The sequence below is a fragment of the Diadema setosum genome, chromosome 2, assembly GCF_964275005.1.
Source record: "Diadema setosum chromosome 2, eeDiaSeto1, whole genome shotgun sequence".
In the NCBI taxonomy this organism is placed as follows: Eukaryota; Metazoa; Echinodermata; class Echinoidea; order Diadematoida; family Diadematidae; genus Diadema; species Diadema setosum.
Genome location: NC_092686.1, coordinates 47,979,527 through 48,002,549, shown reverse-complemented (window position 1 = coordinate 48,002,549; position 23,023 = coordinate 47,979,527). Strand labels below are relative to the sequence as shown.

Sequence of the window (23,023 nt, the reverse complement as noted above, 5' to 3'; positions counted from 1 at the left end):
TCACAAAGAGCATTTATGCAGAAAATCCCACTTCTGACTAAGCCCTTTAAAGGGACTGACAGTTCTGGTTGAGGTGAAGATTTACGTAGCTTTTAACATTTTGCAAGATATTCAGAAACCACTCTATGAGATGTCAAAGAGCATGCAATTCTAAGGGGAATCAAAAGTTTATTTGATGAAAATCGGTTTTGAAATGGCTGAGATATCCAAAAACAAGGTGAAACAAAGAGATCCTAATAAAAGGCATGGCCTGTCGCCTTTTATTATCACCTTTTTGGATATCTCAGCCATTTGAAAACCTATTTTCATCAAATAAACGTTGAATTCTTCTTAAAATTACATGCTTTTTCATATTTCATATTCAAGGGTTCTCATTTTCTCACTTAGGAATGTTTATATAAACCTGAATCCTCACCTCAACCAGTACTGTACAGTCCCTTTAACACAGTATGACCCAATGGATATTTAATTAGCGCATTCATCTTTATGAACGGTCTTCTGTCAGCCCTGTGATCTGTATTTGTCTGTCTGTGGCTTGCATTTTTAATTTATCAAATTAATTGATTAGTTGATTGATTTGTTTATTTCATACATGTAATCTAGATCTCTTTCTAGCTCCCTGTGTATATCACATATTAGCTGTTCAGGATTGTTACAAGTGTATTAAGTGATAAAAGCTGTTCCAATGTACCATGTTTGTTTTTGAAAAAAAAAAAGAGGTAAAATGCTTGTCAGTGGTTTATTACTTCTACATGATGCCAATTTGGGCTTGGCAAATCTCACTGCTACTCAATAACTACACTTATTGCTTGTGTCAGTGATGCATGTATACATGTGAAATGCTTTAAACTGTCAAATTTGAGCTGCATACATGGTTGATGGCAGCTATACATCTTTTGAATCTGTTCAGTCCACAAACACAATCAGCTGACACACAATGCCTCCTGCTAGCTCTTGAAATGACCCAGGAGATTTCAATTGGTCAATCCATTTGAAATCAGTGGTAGTTTATTGCTCCCACTGAAATATCATCATGCCTGTTATGGCACGGGAACTGGGCCAGAATATTGATGTTTTTCAGTACGGCTATCCATACTGGGAAGGTAGGACTGAAATACATGAAGGTACATGTATTGAATCTCTTTCTGAGAGTACACAGTTTGTTGAAGGTTGATGAAGACCATGTCAGTTTGCCCTGCTGTCTTCAGGTATCATCCAATTATGATAATCATTACCTTGTGTCTTGCCATATTTACTCCAGATCTCCATCCATCCTCGTGTGCAATATATTGTACTCGTATGATATTCTCTCTTTTCAGCCATTGTATTATTCATGGACAGTACTCTGTCATCCTATCATAACATTGCCCTAAATCTATGGAGGCTTTATGTCGGCGGGGAAATCTATTTTCTTCGTCTCTATCTCCTGCACTTATACTCTGTCCTTGCTATCAATCCGTGTTGCCCTTTCGAACAAAGAAATTTATATTCTGTAAGTTTTTGTTTTCTGCAGTAGATATGTATTCAAAAAAATTATTAGTATTTTTTTTCTCCCATGTGTATATTCAATGTTCTTTGCACCTGTCTAAAATTGTACACTTTTATCACCCTTACCGTCATTTCCGACTGCTAGGCTGAAAGATGATGCCATCTACTTATTGTTGGTTTGACATTTCTTCATGATTTATTGCTTGATAAAAGTCTCCATATTTTAGTACGAGCACAAACTGTGTAATGTTTTGCAAGGTAATGCTATAACATCATTTTTTCCTTCCGTTCTCATGTATTATTCTGACTTTTTTTTAACCGCCTAGCACCGTACGAAGGAGGAGTATGGAAAGTCAGAGTAGATATACCAGACAAATATCCCTACAAGTCACCTTCTATTGGTGAGTATAATATGTGATACATATTTTATATGTTTGTCAGGACATGATCAAGGAAGGCTCACTAAAGACGCATGTTTTTATCCATTAGCACAGAGATGGCTAGAAGAAAAAAAAAGCATTGTATGCTTACACAAGCAACTGCTTAGTTTGATTGGACAGTGATGTTATGGAAATCTGTATGCATCTTTTTCTTTGTTTTATGGACTTACAGAGGGAAACAAAATATATCAATACAATTTTAGTTACAAGTGTGTGAGATTAGTAGAAATTATAATTTATTGAATCAATATATACTCTGTAAGATTGTTGATTTTGAAGATTTACTAGTGTTCATAATTATTACCAGGCCGTATGTACATAGCTTTGTTTTGTATACCTTTTGTACTTACATGTAATCTACAATTAGATTCAGCTTTTACCAATATTACTTTCCGAACATTAGCTCTTGCTTGCACTCCTGAAGCAGGGCAGTGAGAGGAGAAATCACATGAATACTTATCTTGAACAGAAGTATGCAATGTCAACCTGATAAGTGTCCATATAAAAGGAAGTTTGTTTCATAGAAACTGTACGGGGTACATATGTAGAGGAAGAAAACTGTGTCACACGATTGTGTGTACATTGTAGTATGGACTAAGAACACACACACACACACACACTTGTGCGCATGTATTAGAGCTTTGTACATGTACAATATGTATGTGTTCTATTATGCATCCACAGGTTCAAAGCAAAGACCTTTGTAATTGATACTTCTGCAGTACTAATTAATTCCAAAATGAATTCAATTAAAAGATGATTTCATATACCGTAGCTCCATTTTACGTTTCTTGGTCTCATCTTTTTGTCAAGATGTACAATATTGTATCACCCTTATGGAATGTGCATGTTTTGCAATTCATTTTTTAATAGTAGAGATTATGACAAACTCTTGTAATCTTTCATCCACTTTATGACTCAAGCCATGTCAAGACATGGTCTGTAATTAACATGAAAGTTAAACAGTGTTTTGAATGAGAATATTCAATTACAAGGATGACTACGTGTATATATGTGGCAGTGTGCCAACCCAAACCACAATGAATATGACAGCCCATAGAAAGACCCTGCCCTGCACATCAAAACTCATATCTTTATGAAATGGGATCTATCATCATGGTCTTATGATATGTTGATGTGTCATATTATATCAATGGTGATAGATTTAATTCTGGTTTGTTCCAGAAGGCCTACTTAACTGCAACAAGGGCATTGTCAAATTGTTTTTCAGATTTTTCTCAGTCATCGTTTTATAATGGTCACTAATTGCAATGTAGCACCCATGGGGCTTCATGCATTTCTTACATATGTACATGTATGTATAGAATTCACAGGAAAATGTATGCTTTTCAAGTTGTAATTTTGAAGACATAGAAATCTTGCTACCACGAAACGAAAAGCAATTCCCTAAAAGTGTCTGGGTTCTGATCTCTGTTATGTGAGCTCAGAGGGGCAGAGTTACTTAATTGTACTTTTACTGGGGCAAGTTGTGGGGGAGGAAGAGAGAGACTTCACGATATTGCCAGCTGTGAACCAGAAGGGCGATATCGCATTGTAAGATTTCAGCAACAATAAAAACGAAACAATCAATTTTCACGAAAGAAAAAGCTGATTTAATCTAAAGTGGGTAGATTAATAAGCATTGTTTCAAATATCAGGTTAGATAGCACCCTTGTGGTTTACTGAAAATGAAAATAATTTGAAATATTGTAGATAACATAATGTAGGGGAGATGGAGCCCAACAACATGATATGTACCAATAATTTGATACCCCTCAAAATTGCGATAGCGCCCTTCTGGTTCTCAGTTGACAATATTCAGATTGATTTTGTGATGAAATATTTGCAGTCAGTTGTAGGGTCTGAGGGAATGGGAGTTTCACTTTCAGCCTAAAAGTTTAGTGCCAGTTCAGTTTTTACCAAAATAGGTCTCCTGGCAGAAATATGAATGCAAAATTGGTGCTTTTTCCCCTTTAATTGCTTTATTTGACCACCATGCTTTGTATTGATTATCAATATACAAATCATGTATTCAAGCTGCTAGTGCCCACTTATGTTTTCACCCTGTGATTGCAATGAGGAAATTGGTTTATTTTGACAGATTTCTTATGTAATCTTGTCCACCTAGCTATGACCCCCCCCCCAAAAAAAAAGAGAGAGAGAGAGAGAGAGAGAGAGAGAGAGAGAGAGAAATGGAGATTTTCCCAGTGCTGTGCCATCCAAACAAACATAAAATCTTTGAAGAAACGAAACTACAGTCAATAATGAACACACTTGGTAAAAACATTGTAAGCCATTACTGTTTTGCAAAGCCTGTTAGACAGCAGAGTACAATGACCCCATGGACAGCTATTCAGCTTGGTGAACTGGTTTTACAGTGCTTCATGTCAGAGTTCTGCTAATCCTAATCTGTGGGAGAACAAGGAGATGTTAACCCTCCAGAATGATGAGCTGCAAGAATGAGTGGTTGAAAGGATCGAGTCTTCATTTACATTTATAGTTCTTCAGCTCAGTGTAAGTGTTTGGCTTGTTTACTTGATTCTGCAGATTGGTCATGGTTATATATATGTATTTTACAGAGATTTTGTCATCAAAGTTTTCTTCTGAATGCTTATTTGCATTTAGTCCAGGCACTTTTGAGTGTCACTGTAAGACTAGCAACAGCAAACAGGACTATGAGAACACTAGGAAGACATTTCTTTTTTTTTTTTTTATCAAGAGTGGCTTTAAATCCAAGCATACATTTTAGTTGTTAACATTTTAGAAAAAAAAAACACCAACAACAACAATTGAAGAATTATGTTAGAGAGACACAACTCATGCACATAAAAGATTCATTCATTCATGACAAAGAGCAAGGCGAGTAACTCAATGAAGTGGTCCCACCTCACATCCAGCTGGACCCCATGGAAGACCAGCTACAACTGTAGTGCAGCTGAATATCTATAGGCTATCCAGCCGTCTTCTCAGATGGGAAATGAAACAAACAAACACATTACCATCCCGCAGTGGTATATGATGATAGAGAAGTGGAGGATGAGGGCTCCCATCTCATATATTTTGTCATTTAAAGAAAAAACAAAACAAAACAAAACAAAGCAAGAGGCAATTAGTGATGAAAAAATACATGCATTGTACTACTGCATCTGGTAGTGTTAAAATGTAAATATTAAAAACAGCTTCGGTGGCTGAATTTAAGGTAATATGTTCCAGTGCTGAAGTTTAAGAGTATTGCTACAAATGTGTATCAATTCAAGAATTGGTCATGTCATTTAGTAGGCCCTAATCCCCATTCAAACCCACATAAAGTGTAATTTGTACTGTAAAAATAATTTTTGTTAGAATTGTGAATGAGAGTCTACAGCTAGTATCTTACTACAAGGAATGGAAAGATGACATTTAGTTAGTGAAGTAGATTTAAAATAAGATGGCAGCTCAAACTTTTATCAGCTGTGAAAAATTCAACAAAATTTCTTTTCCATTTTTGGGGATGCTTTGTATGTCTCTGAGATGCCTTACAACCTCTGTGATACCTGCTAAAACATGGTTTTGCCAAGGGGATCACGACATGTGCATTGTTTATCAACTGCTAGTTCAACCAAAGTGTGCTGGAGGTTTTTGGGGGTAACATTCCCTGAGGACACAGATGGTAGACACTCAATGCAATCAATTAAGTGAAGTGATCACACCAAACAGACTACAGATGATTAGATTGTCTTGCCTCTTCCATCAATCAATTATGTTTTGTTCCCATTTAGGTCAATTTAATGTTGTCCATGCATTAACATGCATTTATGGCCTTGATATTTCAGTTTCTTAAGCATTTACTGTATCATGGATACATACAATTCTTGTTTTGGTCTTGAATCTTTATAGAAGTCCGTGCAATATGTTAAGGTAGTGAGGCATCAAATTTGAGTTTGTGTGTGTATGATGTATGATGCAATGTTGCAGAATTAAAGGCATAATTTACCATTTGCATATGAGAAAAAAACAGTATTAGTGCTTTAAAATAGTTCTAAAATGTGAGTTAGGAATAGAAACAACAACTGTAAAAATTTGAATCGGTAAAATTGATGTTAAAGATAATAAAAAGTTTTGGTACCTCAAAAGTTTCCCTGAATTTCCTTGTCTTAGTTTGTGTTTCAGGTTAAAGTACGTTGTCTGTGAGACTTACTTGCCCCAAAGTGCTCTCATGTCTTAGTAATCATGCAATAATGGTTTCGTATCAGAGCCGCCGCCGTACGGCGGCGAGGTAGTATTGTACGAAACCACTGACTGCGACCAGCAGCGTGCAGCCCCATACGCATAGCTAACTGCGACCAGCAGCCCCATACGCATAGCGTAATGGGGCTTCGCATTGTAGCATTCAGGATCATGACAGATTTAGTATCGCGGGTAAATGTCAACTTAAAATCCAAAAATTTCTTCAATTTGAAGACTTACCAATTAAGTTGAAGTATTGAAAACAGGCTTCGGACAACGTTTGGTTCTGCCAATAGTCCCTTTCTGTTCGAATTGATGACTGAATGTGACTCGGTCGAGAGGACCTTGGGCGAGCTACATCCACTGAATACTACGGCCAGTGCATGCGCACACAAACATCTTATCCCTTCATGGATTTGAAATTTGTGCGCATGTGATGTGTTCGCATGCACTGGCTGTAGTATTCAGTGTATGTAGCTCTCCCAAGGTCCTCTCGACCAAACGTTGCCCGAAGCCTGTTTTCAATAGTGTACTTCAACTGAATTGGTAAGTCTTCAAATTGAAGAAATTTTTGGATTTTAAGTTGATATTTACCCGCAATACTAAATCTGTCATGATCCTGAATGCTACAATGTGAAGGCCCATTACGCAATGCGTTTGGGGCTGCTGGTCGCAGTTAATTGCATGATTACTAAGACATGAGAGCACTTTGGGGCGAGTAAGTCTCACAGTGTTAGTTATATGAAAGGTACTTTAACCTGAAACACAAACTAAGACAAGGAAATTCAGGGAAACTTTTGAGGTACCAAAACTTTTTATTATCTTTAAGTATTGTTGAATATACAAAATTGAAAAATAGTTACAATGAAAATGTTTCCAGACTAAACCATCTACAGTTACAGTTTATCGAGAAGAATACAGATATCTCCATATGTTTTAGGCTTTATCATGAAAAATTTTTATGATAGGATGTTTTGTGGTACAACAGACCTACACATATGCATTAAATGTCATATCTTGAAATTTTTTTAAATCACTGTTCCCAAAGGTAAACAAGACCTTTAATAATAATACCATGAATACCAGCAATCTTGCTTGTTTATACAATGATTGTTAATGTCATGAGCTCAATTTTTCTTCAACGTGAGTTCATGAAAATTTAAGACATTTCTCTGTAGGTAAATTGTCTCCTCCCAGTAAGACAAAGTCAGTGCCAAGCTAAATCAAGTGCTTTGCCTGAGGAGTTGGCTGTGTGTGCCCACACAGTGCCCTTGACTCCATTCAGCCTACACATTGTTTATGAGTGATTTGTCACCAATCAGGAATGATTCATAATTACTCTACCCCTAAGGGGCAGGATCCAGCGTTCTTCACCTCTCTGTACGTTTCCTTCCCACATTCTGTCACTTCACTGCCTTACTGTCAGCCAGCCCTTCAGCTAATCCTTAGGGGTATCTGGTGTAGGATGTCTCCTGTAGCTTGGGGCAGGTGTGACCACTTGTCTTGGCATAAGTGGTGATGTGTTTTGATCCTGCATATACATTCTGTACATGTACTTCATGAAGAAATGAGAGTGTTTTTTCGCTCCCTATGTAATTATTTGGACAATCATGTAATGAATACAAATCAAGTCATCGGAGTCATTCATCTTGACTGAGTATCTGCATCAGTTGGCATAAAGTGGTGATTAATAATTTGGTAGTGTGTGTTTGTGTGTGTGAGGGGGGAGGGGATGTTTTAGCAGCATTGTTGATACTGGAATGTGGTTTGTTATTATGATCCGAACTGTGTAGATGGATTAAATAACCAAGCTGTTGGTTTGTTGTTGTTGTTTTTTTGAGAGAGATTGACTTCAGGTAACTTGATGATTAGATGGTACTACTCTATACTTCTTGAGTCTTTTCCAAATTTGAGACTGATAACAATTCAAACATATTGCATGGATGAGATTCAGCACATTTCCTATATTGTTAGCTCATTTGAATTAGTTGAATGCATGATTATCTGAAATCATAATGTAATTAAGTTCAGTCAAACCTCCTTTAGCAGCCACCTGTCTATAACGACTGCCTTTTCCATCTCCCTTGGGTGGTTGCAGTAGACAGGTTTGACTGTACATGATACCCTGCAATGGCCCCCAGGGGGTGATTATGCACTTTCCCAATGTATAAAACTGCCTGACCATATTATGACTGTTGACACTTACAGAATTCTGCACTGTTTGAGAATGGGATTAGATGAAATAATAGTTGTTTTATATTGATTTTTTTTTTTTTCAATCCATGGCATGGGTAGCCTAGAACCGTTAATGCCAAAATTACATGTATTTTACAGCTAAAGGAGCACATACTCCTTGTGTATTCCTTCTGATGTGGCTGTCTCTTCCTTGAGAAGAGGTGATGATACACAAGTAAACTGCCTCAGATATTTATGTGGAATATAAGAGGTAGTGATGGTATTTTACCTATGCTTTTTGCTATTCATTTTATAAATGATATGTTGTTCTTTTCTGTTTTTATCTTGCAGGGTTCTTGAACAAAATCTACCATCCAAATATAGATGAAGCGTAAGTAGCCTATCGTGTGAGGATATCTTCTCTCCAAACCACAATTATTGCTGTACTTCGTTCAGTCTTTCCGAGAAATATGCTGATTTTTATCTTTACCAAGGGAATCAGTCAGTGACAAGTACCTGTGTAGAGTTACATGCAATGCGGTATAGTTAGGGTAGTATTTTGTTGATATAGCTTGCTCTGGCAATCTCATGCATGGTCACTTGAGTATGTCTCCTCATATTGTCTTCTGTAAGCTTTCCTGCATGATAGAGGTTGCCATGGTGATTTGGGTAAAATTATTACAGTTGGGGGATTTGCCAAGAGGGGTATTAAAACATGTTGCAGTTGTCCAGCACACACAACAATAGGGGCTCCTCTCTGCCATAAATTTAATGCTTATCCACTTTCCATCCTCTGTGTGACTGTGAGAATGGGTTGGTTGAGTGATTGCAGTGTGCCATATACACAGAAAAAGCAATACCGTGGCTGAATCCAGTGTTTGGAAAGCTGTAGACAAGATTCTGACCTTGCATTATGAGCACACTAAAAAGAGAAAGGTGCTCAGCTCCCCCTTCTTACTGCCATTGGGGTGTATTGTTATCTTCAAAAGGCCAGAATTGCAAAGAATGCATTGATTTCCACAATGCGAAAGTCACAAGCACTTTGCTTCAGGAGCCAAGACTGTAGACAGAACTGATACAAACACTCTCACCTGGTAGTGTAAAGTCATTGGCAAAACCACTACACTGCTTCCTACTCAGACGTACCGTCTGAGATACCACAACGGACACACGTACACACACACATACACACTGCTCAGAGATACTCTTACTTCCTGTAGCTGTACAAAAACCACCATTACCTCCCAGTGTACCCCCTACCCAGTCAGCCAAATCCATCCCCATCCTCGCAGCACTCAGCAAACATGACATGAGCATGCAGATGCAAGACATTCTCCATCCTTTAACAAAGCAAATTGTCAACAACATAATCACCAGACATGAGTCGTTTTTGTCTCACTGGGCATAATGTACATCTTCTAAGGAGACCTTTTATACAGGACTATAGTCTCTGGTCACCCTCTTTCTCACTGTTCCAGTCGGTCACCATGCTTGCTTGCTGTTTAAGGCAAATATCAAAGATCTTATACCCCTTTTGCAAATATCATCAAATTTTGCATGGTTGAAGAATACTGTCTCACAGCATCTTGTATGAAATCTCACAGTAATACAACTCAAGAGTTCAAAAAAGAAATAGAAAAAACTAAGCCCATGTCATTTGAAAATATGCTCCCCTTTTGTACCAAGAATAACAGTTGGATTTTTTTTTTTTTTTTTTTTGGGGGGGGGGGGGGTCCGAATAAATTCATCTGCAATTCAGACCTATCCTCAGAACAATAAAACTGGAAACTTCTTTAAAATGGAGGAGGAATAAATACTTTAGATTTTCAATGAATTTATTCGGACCCCCCAATATACCAGCTTATGAAAGGAATCTAATTTTCAGGGCTGCAAAAAGGACACATGAGAAGGAATATATTCTGTGCTCTAAAAGGATTTTGTGATGTGGTTACACTGAATATTAAAAAGAGGATTATGCTACCGAGATGGCTTATATAGTATGCTATTATCGCCAATTTTCTAAGTAGATATCAAATGTTCTAACCCGTTGAGGACGGACTGATTTTGCTATATCACGCGTTTCCCATAGACGCCTGCCCGGGTGTACTTGGGACTCATCCTCAATGGGTTAAGAGTATCAAGGCCAAAGGGTCATAACAGTGTAATCTTTATCAGTTGTATGAATGTATCCTTAAGAGCACTCGACTTTTCTGTTACATTTTGCTTTTTGTTGGTCTCAAATTTGTTTCAAATGTGTTTGTTCTGCCCTGAAGTTGTGTTTTGATGGTCAGTAATTTCCTTTCATTTTTATCATGCAGAAAACAATACTCTTGCATTCCAACTACTGTATTTCTATCTTCTCAATCTTTCTGTTGCGTTTGAAACATTACAATGGTTGGAATTCATTAAGCGTTTGTACCCATGACAGTGTTTGCTATGCTTTTTCAATACAGATCTGGGACAGTTTGTTTAGATGTTATCAACCAAGCCTGGACACCACTGTATGGTGAGTCACCCCTAGAGTTGTGAACCACCTCATATTAAATCCTTATATTCCTGCTTTCTTATCTCCACCATGGAAAATGGAGGATAGATATCTTTTTCTATTCATTCATTTTTTTCTTTTCTTACATTTTTGTACGCCTGAAATTATTCCCAATGTAAGCATTTGTTTTTGCGAGAGCATTTCACATCCTTATTTTGCAATCAATTTTCTTGAAACTTTCATCATTTGACTGGGTAAGCAAATATGATATGAAGGGCAGGAGATACAGGATGTGTTATTTATTCAAACTGTCAATTAACCAATTTATATGGAAACAGAATCAGTCAGTCCACCTGTGCCAAGTCCTAGCCATTCCACACCCAGTGTGGACTGGTACAGTTGCAATTTATCCAATGAATAATTAATGAAAGTCTGTGTGGTCTGCTTTTTGTAGTTCCTTAACTGTTTGTGTTACACCTACCTGCTTAGTGCAGCTTCATGGTAGTGGGAAAAAAAAACCCACAATGTTTAAACAAACAAGGTATTCTTAAGCCAGGGGTGCCATAAGGTTGGTTATTTTTCAACTTGGACCGCTTGTACTTGTGTGCATTCTGTTCCTTGTTAATCTGGGAAAGCTCCAGGCAAAAAACAAACAAACAAACAAACAAAAACTAATAAAAACAAACCCACGAAAACAGATGGAAATGTATCATAGATCTTTGGACAGTTTTAATTGCAGTAGTTTTGTGACATGTTATTTCCCTAATTACAGTAGAAACCACACACAGTTGTATATTGTCTGTTGTGTTAAATAATTCAGGTGACAAATCTTCATGTGTAATGGTAGGTGCTTCAGATGAATAAGTTTAGTGTAAGGCAATGAAAAAATATCATTTATCATGGCTATCCTGGAGAAGAATGGTAGCATTGTTGGCAGTTTGAATGAATGTCACAGGTATGTGGTACATGTATTGAATACGATAAATGCTTTGTCTTAAACCACTTCAGTTCTTTACTTTGTTTGTTCATTATGAAGGTTGTCTGTGGAAAACAAACCTCAAAAGCCAACATAAGTGTTACGCTGTACTTAACAAGATTTTCTAAAGCACAAAAAGACAGTCTATCAAAGTGAATGCAGTTTGGTAAATCATCTGCTGATGTATGTTTGTTCTTTTTCTTCTCTTTCCGTAGATTTATCAAATATCTTTGATCAGTTCCTTCCACAACTTCTGAGCTACCCAAACCCAATAGACCCACTCAATGGAGATGCTGCTGCCATGTCTTTGCACAAACCAGAGGAGTACCAGAAGAAAATCAGGGGTGAGGAAGAAGACACTTTGATATGTACTCATCCTATCACTTACGGATTAACAAACTGATTGGGGTCATTCATACAGACAAAATGATTAGGATCGTTCATACAGACAAAATGATTACGGTTGTTCCCAGAGACAAAATAGCAGGATTTCGATCGCGATCCATGTGTCAAGATATTTTGCACCATCAGTTCAGAAAGATGAAAATATCCCCACAAATTACTGATCATGATAGTGTCCGACCAAACTGCGCATGTCTAAAATCTACCAAAATAACAACCCATGCCCTTATGTTCATGTTCTGTTGTGATGTGTGTTTTGAATGATGGGATAAACTATTTCAAGATTTTTTGCATCAGCGTTCAGACACTCGCTGCAGTGCAAATTATCTCGCTATTTCTCAAATAATCACAATGATTCTGAAATAATCGCAAGATTTCTTTGGATTTGGATTGCAATGCTGATTGCATTAGTTAGATTTTACATCAACACTGACAAAAATCGTAAGCTATGGATTGCAATTCATATTTTGGTATTAGTATCCAGCTAACTGGCATCAGTGTGAATGCCACAATTGGAGTCAAATGAAAAAATCAACAAACAATCATTAGAGTTCTTGATGAAGGAATGAGTTCTGCTTACTACCAGCATCATATTTTTAGCATCTCTATTAGTTTCATTATCATCACCACTGTTATCATTATCATCCAAAATTTTTATAATTGGCCATCTAAATCATGACATCATTGACAATTAAATGACCATTATTTTATGAGTCTATAACTTTTCACTGCACTACTAAGCGTTCTGGTTTGTTACAGCCATGTTCAAAAATCCTGCTCTCTCAAAGTATCAGAGGGTAGAGATTGACTGTCCAAAGGGGCGTGGTCGTTACTTGAACCCCAAGATGACATGGCAACTGCGACGTGTTACAGAATGGATTAATACTGAAAAATAGTATGAATTGTATGACTAAATGTGAATGCATCAAGGATGATAGGTTCAAATACATTCAAAATGGAGTACTGGTATACTGTAGGGAGAGAATACTGGCAAAATTGTTTTGTCTGATGTATTGTTTTTAATGTATAAAGTGCTTTGTATCCTTTGAAAAGGGCCCCATACAAATATCTTAACCCGTTGAGGACGTGCTGATTTTGCTATAACACACATTTCCCATAGACTGCTGCCTGAATATACTTGGGACTAGTCTTCAGTTGGTTAATGTATGTATGTATGTATGTATGTCTGTATGTAAGTATGTATGTATGTATGTATGTATGTATATGTATGTATGGATGGATTATATATGTATTGATGTACGTTGATGTTTGGCAGCATTGATGTATGATTTGACCTTTTTTGTGTGTGTCTGTTTTGTCTGTCCTCACAGAATATGTACAGAAATATGCAACTGAGGAGGTACTGGAGGAGCAGGAGAACCCGTCGTCATCCAGTGAAAGTTCCATGAGCGACTATTCAGAAGATGAAACAGAGGGCATGGAGCTATAGCCCCTGCTCTTCTCCTTCCTCTTCCCTCGCAATCTTAGCCCCTTCCTGCCCCCTTTTGTATAGTAATTTACCTTCTTTCTCTCTCTGTCTGTCTATCTCTCTCTCCTTCCTCCCTATCCTCACTATTGTGAATCAAGAGTCACTTTTTAACCCTCTATCTCCTGTGACTGTTATAGACCACTTTATCTTCCTAGTCAGGGTGGCTTCTAGGGCTTGTTAGGTCAATCAGTGGTCAGCTTAATATGGACAATACTGACCGAGCAGTGTTGGAGGCACACTCACTCTTTAAAGCAGGTTAAGAAATAGCCCAGAATAGGGACAGCCCCTCTGCAGTATTGGTTGCCAACACATGTCAAACATGATATCTATATTCCTCTGGTATGGTGTGATAGACACGTTTCAGCTACTGCAGTGTTGATAACAGGCAGGAGGGAGATCCGTCAGGTGATGCTACGAGGTGGAGTGTGAGCTGTCGGTGACAACTAGCGGCTACGTCTCCCGTCACATCGTGATATGACAGATGTCTGTACAACAGCATCAGTCAGTTCCTGCTCCAAATAATCTCTACACTTGGTATTCCGTGCTCCGTTGTCATTAAAACTCTTCTTGCCATTACGAGGGCCTCACTTTATTTAACGGCTTACAGCAATTGTTACATACAAGGATTGTAGCTGCCAGGGTAACAGCTGAAATACAGCTGATGGGCTGTGGCATTTCCGTTGCTACTAAATCTTAGTTTTGCCTGCAAAATTAAACACTTCTTACCTAGCAGCTGTGCAAGCACATTATGTAGTGATATTCAGCTGACTACACATCAATCAACAAATTTGATGTGTGTTTGTGTGTTAGCTCATCACATTTTGCCATGCAGTATCACAGATACTTCTGTCCAATGCTGCTCAGGCAGACATAGGCCCATCAACATCCTTTATTATAGCCCTTTTTACAGTAATGTATGTTTATTTCATACCTCACACATTTGACACAAATTATTCTTTAGCTTTGCCAAATAATGAAATGTGTAGGGATTCAATGGAAGTGAAACAACAGTCAATAGTGATATATACAATTATTTTTGTATGTGGTAGATTAATAGTTATTTCTCTCAGATAGTGTTGAGTTACCATGTTGTAATAGTAGAACTGTCCAGATATTTCATCATATCCTGACAACTGGTAATCACAAGGTTGATTCTGGTCAGCTGCTACTCAAATTGCAGCCACCCAAGGATGCCCAATGTCCAAGAAATTGCTGGCCACAACCACCAAATTTTAGTGACCACAAGAAATTTTTTTTTCATGAATTCTGCGCCTGTTTTACCAACTTCACTCAGGTTAGGTGCCAGTTGTGCTGTCATGGTAGATCAAGTCAGTGTTGCCATGGGAACCACAGGGTTCAGCGCACCTTTCCTTGCCCAAGTGTCCTTATGTTTCACATGATGGGAGTATGCTATAGACCCACCTATGTGAAAGTCCCGCATGGTTTATCCAAGACTAAAAAAGAGGTACTAATAATACACTCACACAGCAGCATTCAACAAAGATGTCAGCCATTTTGAAATACTCCCCTGTTATGATAGCTGCCACTTTGAGTGGTTGCATGAGTAGCAGCAATGTTACATGGAATTAAAATTCAGATATGCAAAGGTATAGTTTTCAGGTAAGAGGCAACGCCACATGAGGCTTACTGGCAAGATGCGAGTAGCATCACATGGTAAAGTATGTTGGCTTGAGTTGTGGCGATCAGATTTTTCAGCCTCAATTATGATACAGAGATCAAGAGATATATAGTTTCGCACTTACGTTAAATTCCATGAAAGGCAAGTTGTTTCAAGTCAATCATGCACAAATACCTGTCATATGGCTTATATACAGTTATCTGTCACACAGCTGTAATGTTACTCATATCTATGTATTCAAATGATAGTAGAAACAGTCATATCACTGTATGAAATTTAGTTGCCTCAGTCTGACTCAGATTGTTCCATAATAAAGCTTCCTGATGGCTTTAGCTAATTTTTCTGAGGATTTTTATGAGCACTATGTCAAGGACATTAATCTTTTTACCAAGCTAATATTTCTGATTGTTTATTTTATTGATATTTAAGATTTATAGTAAGTTGATCTTTTAGTAATGGTTTTTGAAGGTTTTCCCATTATTTATTTCTCATTGCTGTATTAATTTCATGAGTGTGGTCAGTATTGATTTTAACATACTTTGTTTTCACTTACATATGAAGAGATGGCATATCGCTGTGCTGACAGTGGGCTAGATGTTACAAATATCAAATTGATTTTAATGATAATTCCTGCTGCTGATGATTACTGTACCATTTCAATACATTGTATCAGTACACAACATGTTGTGTGGCAAAAGAAGAAACCAGTCGAGATATATTTTTATGCAATGCTGCACATGCACAAATAGCTGTTTTCTTTCTGCAGAGGCGGGCTGCATGATTGAGTCTTTTATTTACACTTTGATCTGGGGATGAATTCAATGAATTTACCAAAGTGCCAGCGATTCCAGCGATGTCATAGGTGTGTCAAGCTATTTCATTGCTGTAGACAGCTTGCCAATTTTGTTCAGTATTGCACAATATGGAAAAAATTCACATGTCATTTGCATAAAGCAATACATGATGGTACATGTTATTTATGTTGTTCCTTTGCACACACCAAAGAGGGTCTGGTATCCACAGACTAGCATTAGGAATACCGTCTGCAGCAATAGGAAAGTATTTTTTCTCTTTGCTACATTTTATGTGAATTTAAGTATTTGGACTGACAATTTCTTGTGAGTCATGTGGCATGCAGTCATATCTGTAATTTGAAATTGAATGTTTATGTATTTCAAAATTTTAGGAGGAGGTTACACCAAGGAAAACTTGATACACTGATAATGGAAGGAAACAAATGTGACAAATGAGTGAAAATTTGAGCTGAAACAGGAAACTTGGGAAAATTGCCAAACTGTTATTGTCAGTAAGTTGTGTAACCTGGCAATCTGTGGGGCTTCAAACTGCTTGTTTGACTGATGTGTTACATACTTCCTTGTTATGAGCAGGACATGTCAGTAATTTCTCTGTTTCTCAGAGGATACCCTTTCTTCATGCCTCGGCTCAATACACAGCCAAAGAATTGTATACATTGGGACTAAACACCCTCCAGCATAGAGGCAGTTAATCCTCCACTTTGGCCATATTTGACCCTTGCTGTGAGTAGAACATCCTCAAACCATCCCCTGCCTGGCAGAAGGGCCCTAGCATAAATTTTGACCCAAAAAATCTAATTTTGGTTTGTGACATAATTCAATAGGGTTTTGAAAGCTCTTTCATATGATGGTTACATTATTGTCTGTGATTCTTTGAGCAAGCAAGCTGTTAGGCCCTTCTGCCAGTCAGGTGATGAAGTATCTATGAGATGGCATTGTAGTCAGAGAACCAAGATGGCTGTCTTGATATCTCCATTAAACCCCATGTGAACTGATTGTCAGAATTTTCCCAAGACATCAATTTTGCTCAAATTTCTGCTCATGTGTTGCCTTCATTTCCCCAGTTTGGTTCAAAGCAATGTTTCATTTGAGGTAAATTCAGCATTAAAACAGAGACAATTACTGTCTTACACTCGAAATCTGAATCTAATCAATCTGAATTAGAGATTATAATTATGTTATAGGGAAGTTGTGAACATTTAATAGCAAGTGTATGAAACAAGTGTGTCGTAGAGTTTCTTCCAGATGATTACGAAGAAGAAAGAAAGTCCCACCCTGACTCTTCTCTTGTCTATCTCTTTCTATTCTTCTAGAACTTTCTATTTTTTTTCTCCTAGTTTGTCACCGCTTATCTACTGTACATGTTTACCTCTCTGTACATGCATATTATATTTAAACTAAGATACACGATTTTTGCTAGAGTTATTTAAATATGATAGCTAAGGTGTGCAACGTAGGGAGGGGGAACCCCCTCCGTGTGTAGGACCGGTGGCTGTGGGCGGAAGGAGGGTGTGACAGACACTAGAGCATGCCAGTCAAGTAGAAATCAGTCTTTGTGTGATATTCTTGCATCTTTGTCATCATCATCATCCTTTATCACTATTATCTTTTAGTTGGAATTTGTAAATAATCTGTAAACAGATCAGTTATGTGGATCTTATTGTATTTTTTACCTAGACGGTGGACAGATAATGAACATGTGCTGTGCTATTTTGTGACAGAGTGTCTTTTTTCATTCTATTCCAGGATGTTTGGTAGGTGATTCAGTCCAGGTATGAATTATGCTGGCTTCCTGTGCCCATCCCAAACCCTCACTGTGTCATTCATTCGTTGTGAACCCTTGAACTTTGTACCCGTTGGATTATGGAAATGGCTGAGTGAAGGCCTGATGCAGACCTAAAAGAATATTGGCAGTGAATTGAAGCAAGCCTAGACATGTCGGCTAATCCTTCCTTGTCATGTCAGATGAGGCACGGTGTTAGCCTAATTTCCAGACTCTGAACTGTATCTTCCTTTCTGCTCTCTGTCTATTTCCAATAAAAGGTATAAAAAGCATGAGTCTTTCTAGAGACCCACTCCTCTGAGACGTTTAGTCCCTCAGTACCAACAAGGGGAACTCTCCTGTGAATTTCGTCGGGGGAAAAAAAAAAGCATGTAGGAACTTTTCAGAGCCTGGAAGTGAGGCTAGCAATAGGTCAATGAAGGAAAGAACGTTATGTTGAAGGCAGCATTGTATAAAATAGCATTGAGACAGGGAGGCATTTTAGAAGGAGTGGAATCTCTTCAAAATTCATTCAAATTTATGTGGAGGTTCTGTAGGCTAACACTTGGATGCTTAGCATTCCACTGGCTGTGATGTCCCATGCGCCAAGTCGCTCTCATAGAGAGTTCTTGATATGGCAACTGAAGAAGTGGTTCTTACTCCTGACAATTTTTGAGCCATGTTTCAGAGGAAATGTTGAAATCCTTTTCAGAACTTGATGGTAATATTGTGTGGAACAAATCCAAGTAGTTTTCCTTAAAATCGCCTTGTTATTAATGCCACAGAACTGAAAAGGGGAATAACAGTATCTCACAAAAGCATAATATTTAACCATTTTTGCAAATATTTGTGTATGATTTTGTCCACCAGGTTTAGCCCTTGGATGTTTGATATTTGAATAAAGCATTTGACTAATGCATATTTCTGTGTCACAGTTGAAGAAGTATAATTTTTCACTGATTTTTTTCCTCACCCATGCTGTTCTGTGCACAGTAAATAATTGCTGCCAAAAATATTGAAAGGGACGGCAAACTGCTGCCCACTAGTTTTGTTGTGATTGAGGAATAATGCATACTTAAAGGCATAATTTACCATTTGCAGATGAAAGCATTAGTGCTATAAAATAGTTCTAAAATGTGAGTTAGGGATAGAAACAACCACTGTCAAAATTTGAATCCGTATAATCGATGTTAAGTGTTGTTAAATACACAAAATGTGAACAATAGTTTTAATAAAAATTTTTCCAGACTAAACCGTATACAGTTACGGTTTATTGAGAAAAACCCTGATATCTCCTTATATTTCAGGTTTTACTGCAAATATTTCATATGGTAGGATGTTTTATGATACAACAGACCTACACATATGCATCAAATATGATATCTTGAAAATTTTTGAAATCACTGCTCCCAAAGGTAAACTGGACCTTTAAACGGAAATGCTCTCTTTTGTCAAAGCAACGTAGAAATACCTACACTAGAGCACATAAATTCTCTGTGGCATGGGGCATGGGTATGAAGGAGAGATTCTGCTTTCTTCTCTAACACCTCCCTGGTTAAGGTTTATGGAGAAGAGAATTTGAGGTGACAGATTTTTGAATTGAGACATAGATTTGTCCATTTCATATATTACAGTGGAGACTGATGGCAAATTAAGAAGTTTCTTATGTCTTACAGTCACATTATTCTGCACTAATGATTTGCAGTACACTCTATTGTATCTGACTCTGATAAGAAAGACCTCACATTCATAAATTGAAATAAGACCACAAGCATTACTTCAGTTACTTGCTGTAAAGTAGCCAGAAGATATCTAGTCAATCAAGGGTATCTGTATTATTCAGAAACTCCCTTTCCAATTTTGACCTTAGAAACAATGATCCACTTTCTTCTGACATATTTCAAGTGTCACTGTTATGCACAGCACAACCATTAATTGCTGTAAACTTCATTTACCTTTGCCGAAAAAAAAAGAAGAATCTTCAAGAACTTTGTGCTTTTAATCACAGTGCTAGTGGAGAGGGAATCTTGAGTTACTGAAATTGAATTATCAAATACATTGTACTTGAGTGTGGTATTCTGCTGCCAAAGAAAACAAACAAACAAAAATCCTCAGACTCATGTATGTGGCCATGCGTGACATGCATCGAGAAAACAACCAGTGCAGACTAAAGTTTCACACACCAGAAGAAGCCGACACGTGGTATAAGAAAGGTGATTTTGTTTCGCTGTCTGTCATATGTGTGAGTAGGTTTTGTTTGGGCTGGCTGTACATAATGATCCTGTACATTAGACAAAGTGGATATAAAAGAATGGGACAAATGAAACAGTGATGTGAGGATTTTAGCAGTGTTGGGTGAATGTCAAGCAACTGGAAAAAAGATGAAAGGCAAGAGAACATGTCAATATCCATCTTTCATATTTTAAAACAAACCCTCAGCCGTCAACTGTGTCTTTATTTCTAAGCTTGTCCTTCTAAAGGTTACTTGTGTCCTGCAGATGGTGGTTGTGTTTGTGGTGGCAATTTTGGTAGTGAGGAGGGTGAAAGATTGGTTATAATGATGGAGGATGTTGATGACTGAATAAAGTAGTGATGATGAACAATCTTTTTTATTGTGTAAAATTTACTAGGAATATATGTTTACAAGAAAGATGAAACATATATTTTCAAACAGAAATGTTTTCAAAGTAATGCTTTTTTGAATTTGAAAATGGAAGTATTTTGCATCAGTTTGATGTTCGTCTCGTGTTATAACATAAAAGCATGTTAAAGATCCATTGCTTAAGGTGCAGGTTTTGCTTGAAAATTTGTACAATTTGAAAGATAGATAGATAGATGTATTAACATTCTCAGAAAACCCCATGACAGACTTTCACCAAACTTGGCAGGTAGCATCCCTATTGAAATAGGACTACTATTACCTGACAAATCAATTGGCTTTGGTATGGGTCTCCTGATCATACCTTATATCAATTTGAATTATATTTGCCTGATAGGGCCTACCTGATACGAAAAAAGTAAATGCAAAATATTTAGAAACATTATTTTTTTTTACGTGAAAATTTTCGTTAATAATTCCCCTGCTCCTGGATATGGCAAAATTCTAAATGTCCCAAGTAGTTGATACTCATTTCACTCTCACTGGACATAACAATTTGATTTTGCCCAATAAATAAACTGATACAGTATTTTGCAGGTGTGGTGCACTTCACAAGGACATAAATTTTGTCGACAAACACAAATCAAGTGCGCCCTCTCTAGCTCATATTATCTGATAACTTGTCAAACTCGCTGGACTGCGAAATTTGATTTTGCACTGTCGTCTCATATTTACAAGTGGTCATGAAAAGATCAACCGTGCCAGTTTGTGAAAGATGTATAGTGCCCTCTATTGATCACTGCGCGGCTAGTCGTGAACACCCTCAAAGTCGGTTCGTCTCGTGTAGACGAGACGGCCTGGAAATATAACACCCTGCTCATGTACCATTTGCGCCAACTGTAGTTGTATAATTATACTTACAAGACTTTATTTTGCCCACAGCAAGTTCATTAAACAATACCTGTGTATTCATTTTGTATTTCTTATATAGGATATAGATAACCTGATGGAGACCGAGTAGTTAACGCAGATAAACCTACCCTCTAGAGCTGATACTTTGACCTGTATATCGATTTATCAGAACTCTTGTGAATCAGTGACATTACATTCTTCCATTTATGAAGCCTTCCACAAATTACACTCGTAACATACATCTACTGTAAGATCAAACGAAAAAAACAAAAATTCAAAAAATCCCCGTATAGAGAATTAACTTTACATAATAAAGTTACAGAATGCATTGAAATTAGTCCAGAGTATACCATATTTGTCCCCGCCGAACGAGTTCGAGCAGGGGACTATGAAACGGGCTCCGTACGTGTGTGTGTCCATGTGTCCGTGTGTCCGTCCGTCCGTCTGTGTGTGCGTCCGTCTGTGATCAAAATGTTCAATTTGCTACTTTTCTGTCATTTATGAGCCAATTTTGATTCTGTTTGCTTTATATGATAGCACTACATGGGAGCTTTGAAACGTCTACACAGAATTTCAGTTGTGACCTTTAACCTTGACCTTTGACCTACATTGTACATTTTGCTTCAAAATGCTACTCCTTCGCCATTTCTAACCCGATTTTGATTCCGTTTGCTTTATGTGATGGCACTAGGTGAGGGCTTCAAAACTTCTACACAGAATTTTGACCTTTGACTTTTTTGACCTTTGACCTTGATTTTTGACCTATATTGTACATTGGCTACAAAATGCTACTCCTTCGCCATTTCTAACCCGATTTCGATTCCATGTGCTTTATGTGATGGCACTAGGTGAGGGCTTCAAAACTTCTACACAGAATTTTGACCTTTGACTTCTTTGACCTTTGACCTTGATTTTGACCTGTATTGTACATTTTGCTACAAAATGCTACTCCTTCGCCATTTCTAACCCGATTTCGATTCCGTTTGCTTTATGTGATGGCACTAGGTGAGGGCTTCAAAACTTCTACACAGAATTTTGACCTTTGACCTTGATTTTTGACCTGTATTGTACATTGGCTACAAAATGCTACTTCCGGCGGGGACATATATTACGCACCGCGTAATTTCTACTTTTCCTTGTTATACTTATAAAGTTAAGATCATGTGTGGGGGAACCTACAGAAATGCAAAAGCTCGTGGGGTAAGTTTCAGGAAAAGATTTTCATATACATGTACATCAGTGACTTCATGACTGTCAATTCATCGCCTAAAGGAGAAAACCTCAAGAAAAATGAATTCAAGTGTAGCTATAGTTAAGTAGTACGTACAGAAACCACACAATTCATAAAGTCCTTTCACTGACGTTGTTTGCGACCTCGAGGGATAAACAAGTTTAATAAGTTATAAAGCTTTCTGCGGGAGTTTGCAAGCTCATTAAAGTGTATTTTTGGCGAACTATAAGATAGCGAGTCGAGAGAGTTGTGAAGGAGGTTCAAAGAAGAGAGTTGCTCTCGGCCTTGTATCTAAGTCTTCATTCTCTTTGCTTTGTACGATTCTCAAAAACATCATTATCTGGATTCGTGCTTTTTCCAGTCATCATGGTAGTGAAATTCATAATAATTATTTGTGATATATG

The 23,023-nt window shown here is 37.5% G+C and overlaps 1 protein-coding gene across 1 annotated transcript in view; it reads left to right on the top strand.

The window, feature by feature from the left end:
- Window positions 1-20,309, top strand: part of LOC140246318 (ubiquitin-conjugating enzyme E2 H-like) — a 46,219-nt gene extending 25,910 nt beyond the window's left edge. The window contains exons 3-7 of the mRNA XM_072325790.1: window positions 1,815-1,889; window positions 8,661-8,700; window positions 10,763-10,815; window positions 11,986-12,114; window positions 13,504-20,309. Coding sequence (XP_072181891.1) covers window positions 1,815-1,889; window positions 8,661-8,700; window positions 10,763-10,815; window positions 11,986-12,114; window positions 13,504-13,622 — 416 coding nt within the window. The 3' untranslated portion in view covers window positions 13,623-20,309. The remainder of the gene's footprint in view (window positions 1-1,814; window positions 1,890-8,660; window positions 8,701-10,762; window positions 10,816-11,985; window positions 12,115-13,503) is intronic.
- The last annotated feature ends 2,714 nt before the right edge of the window (window positions 20,310-23,023 follow it).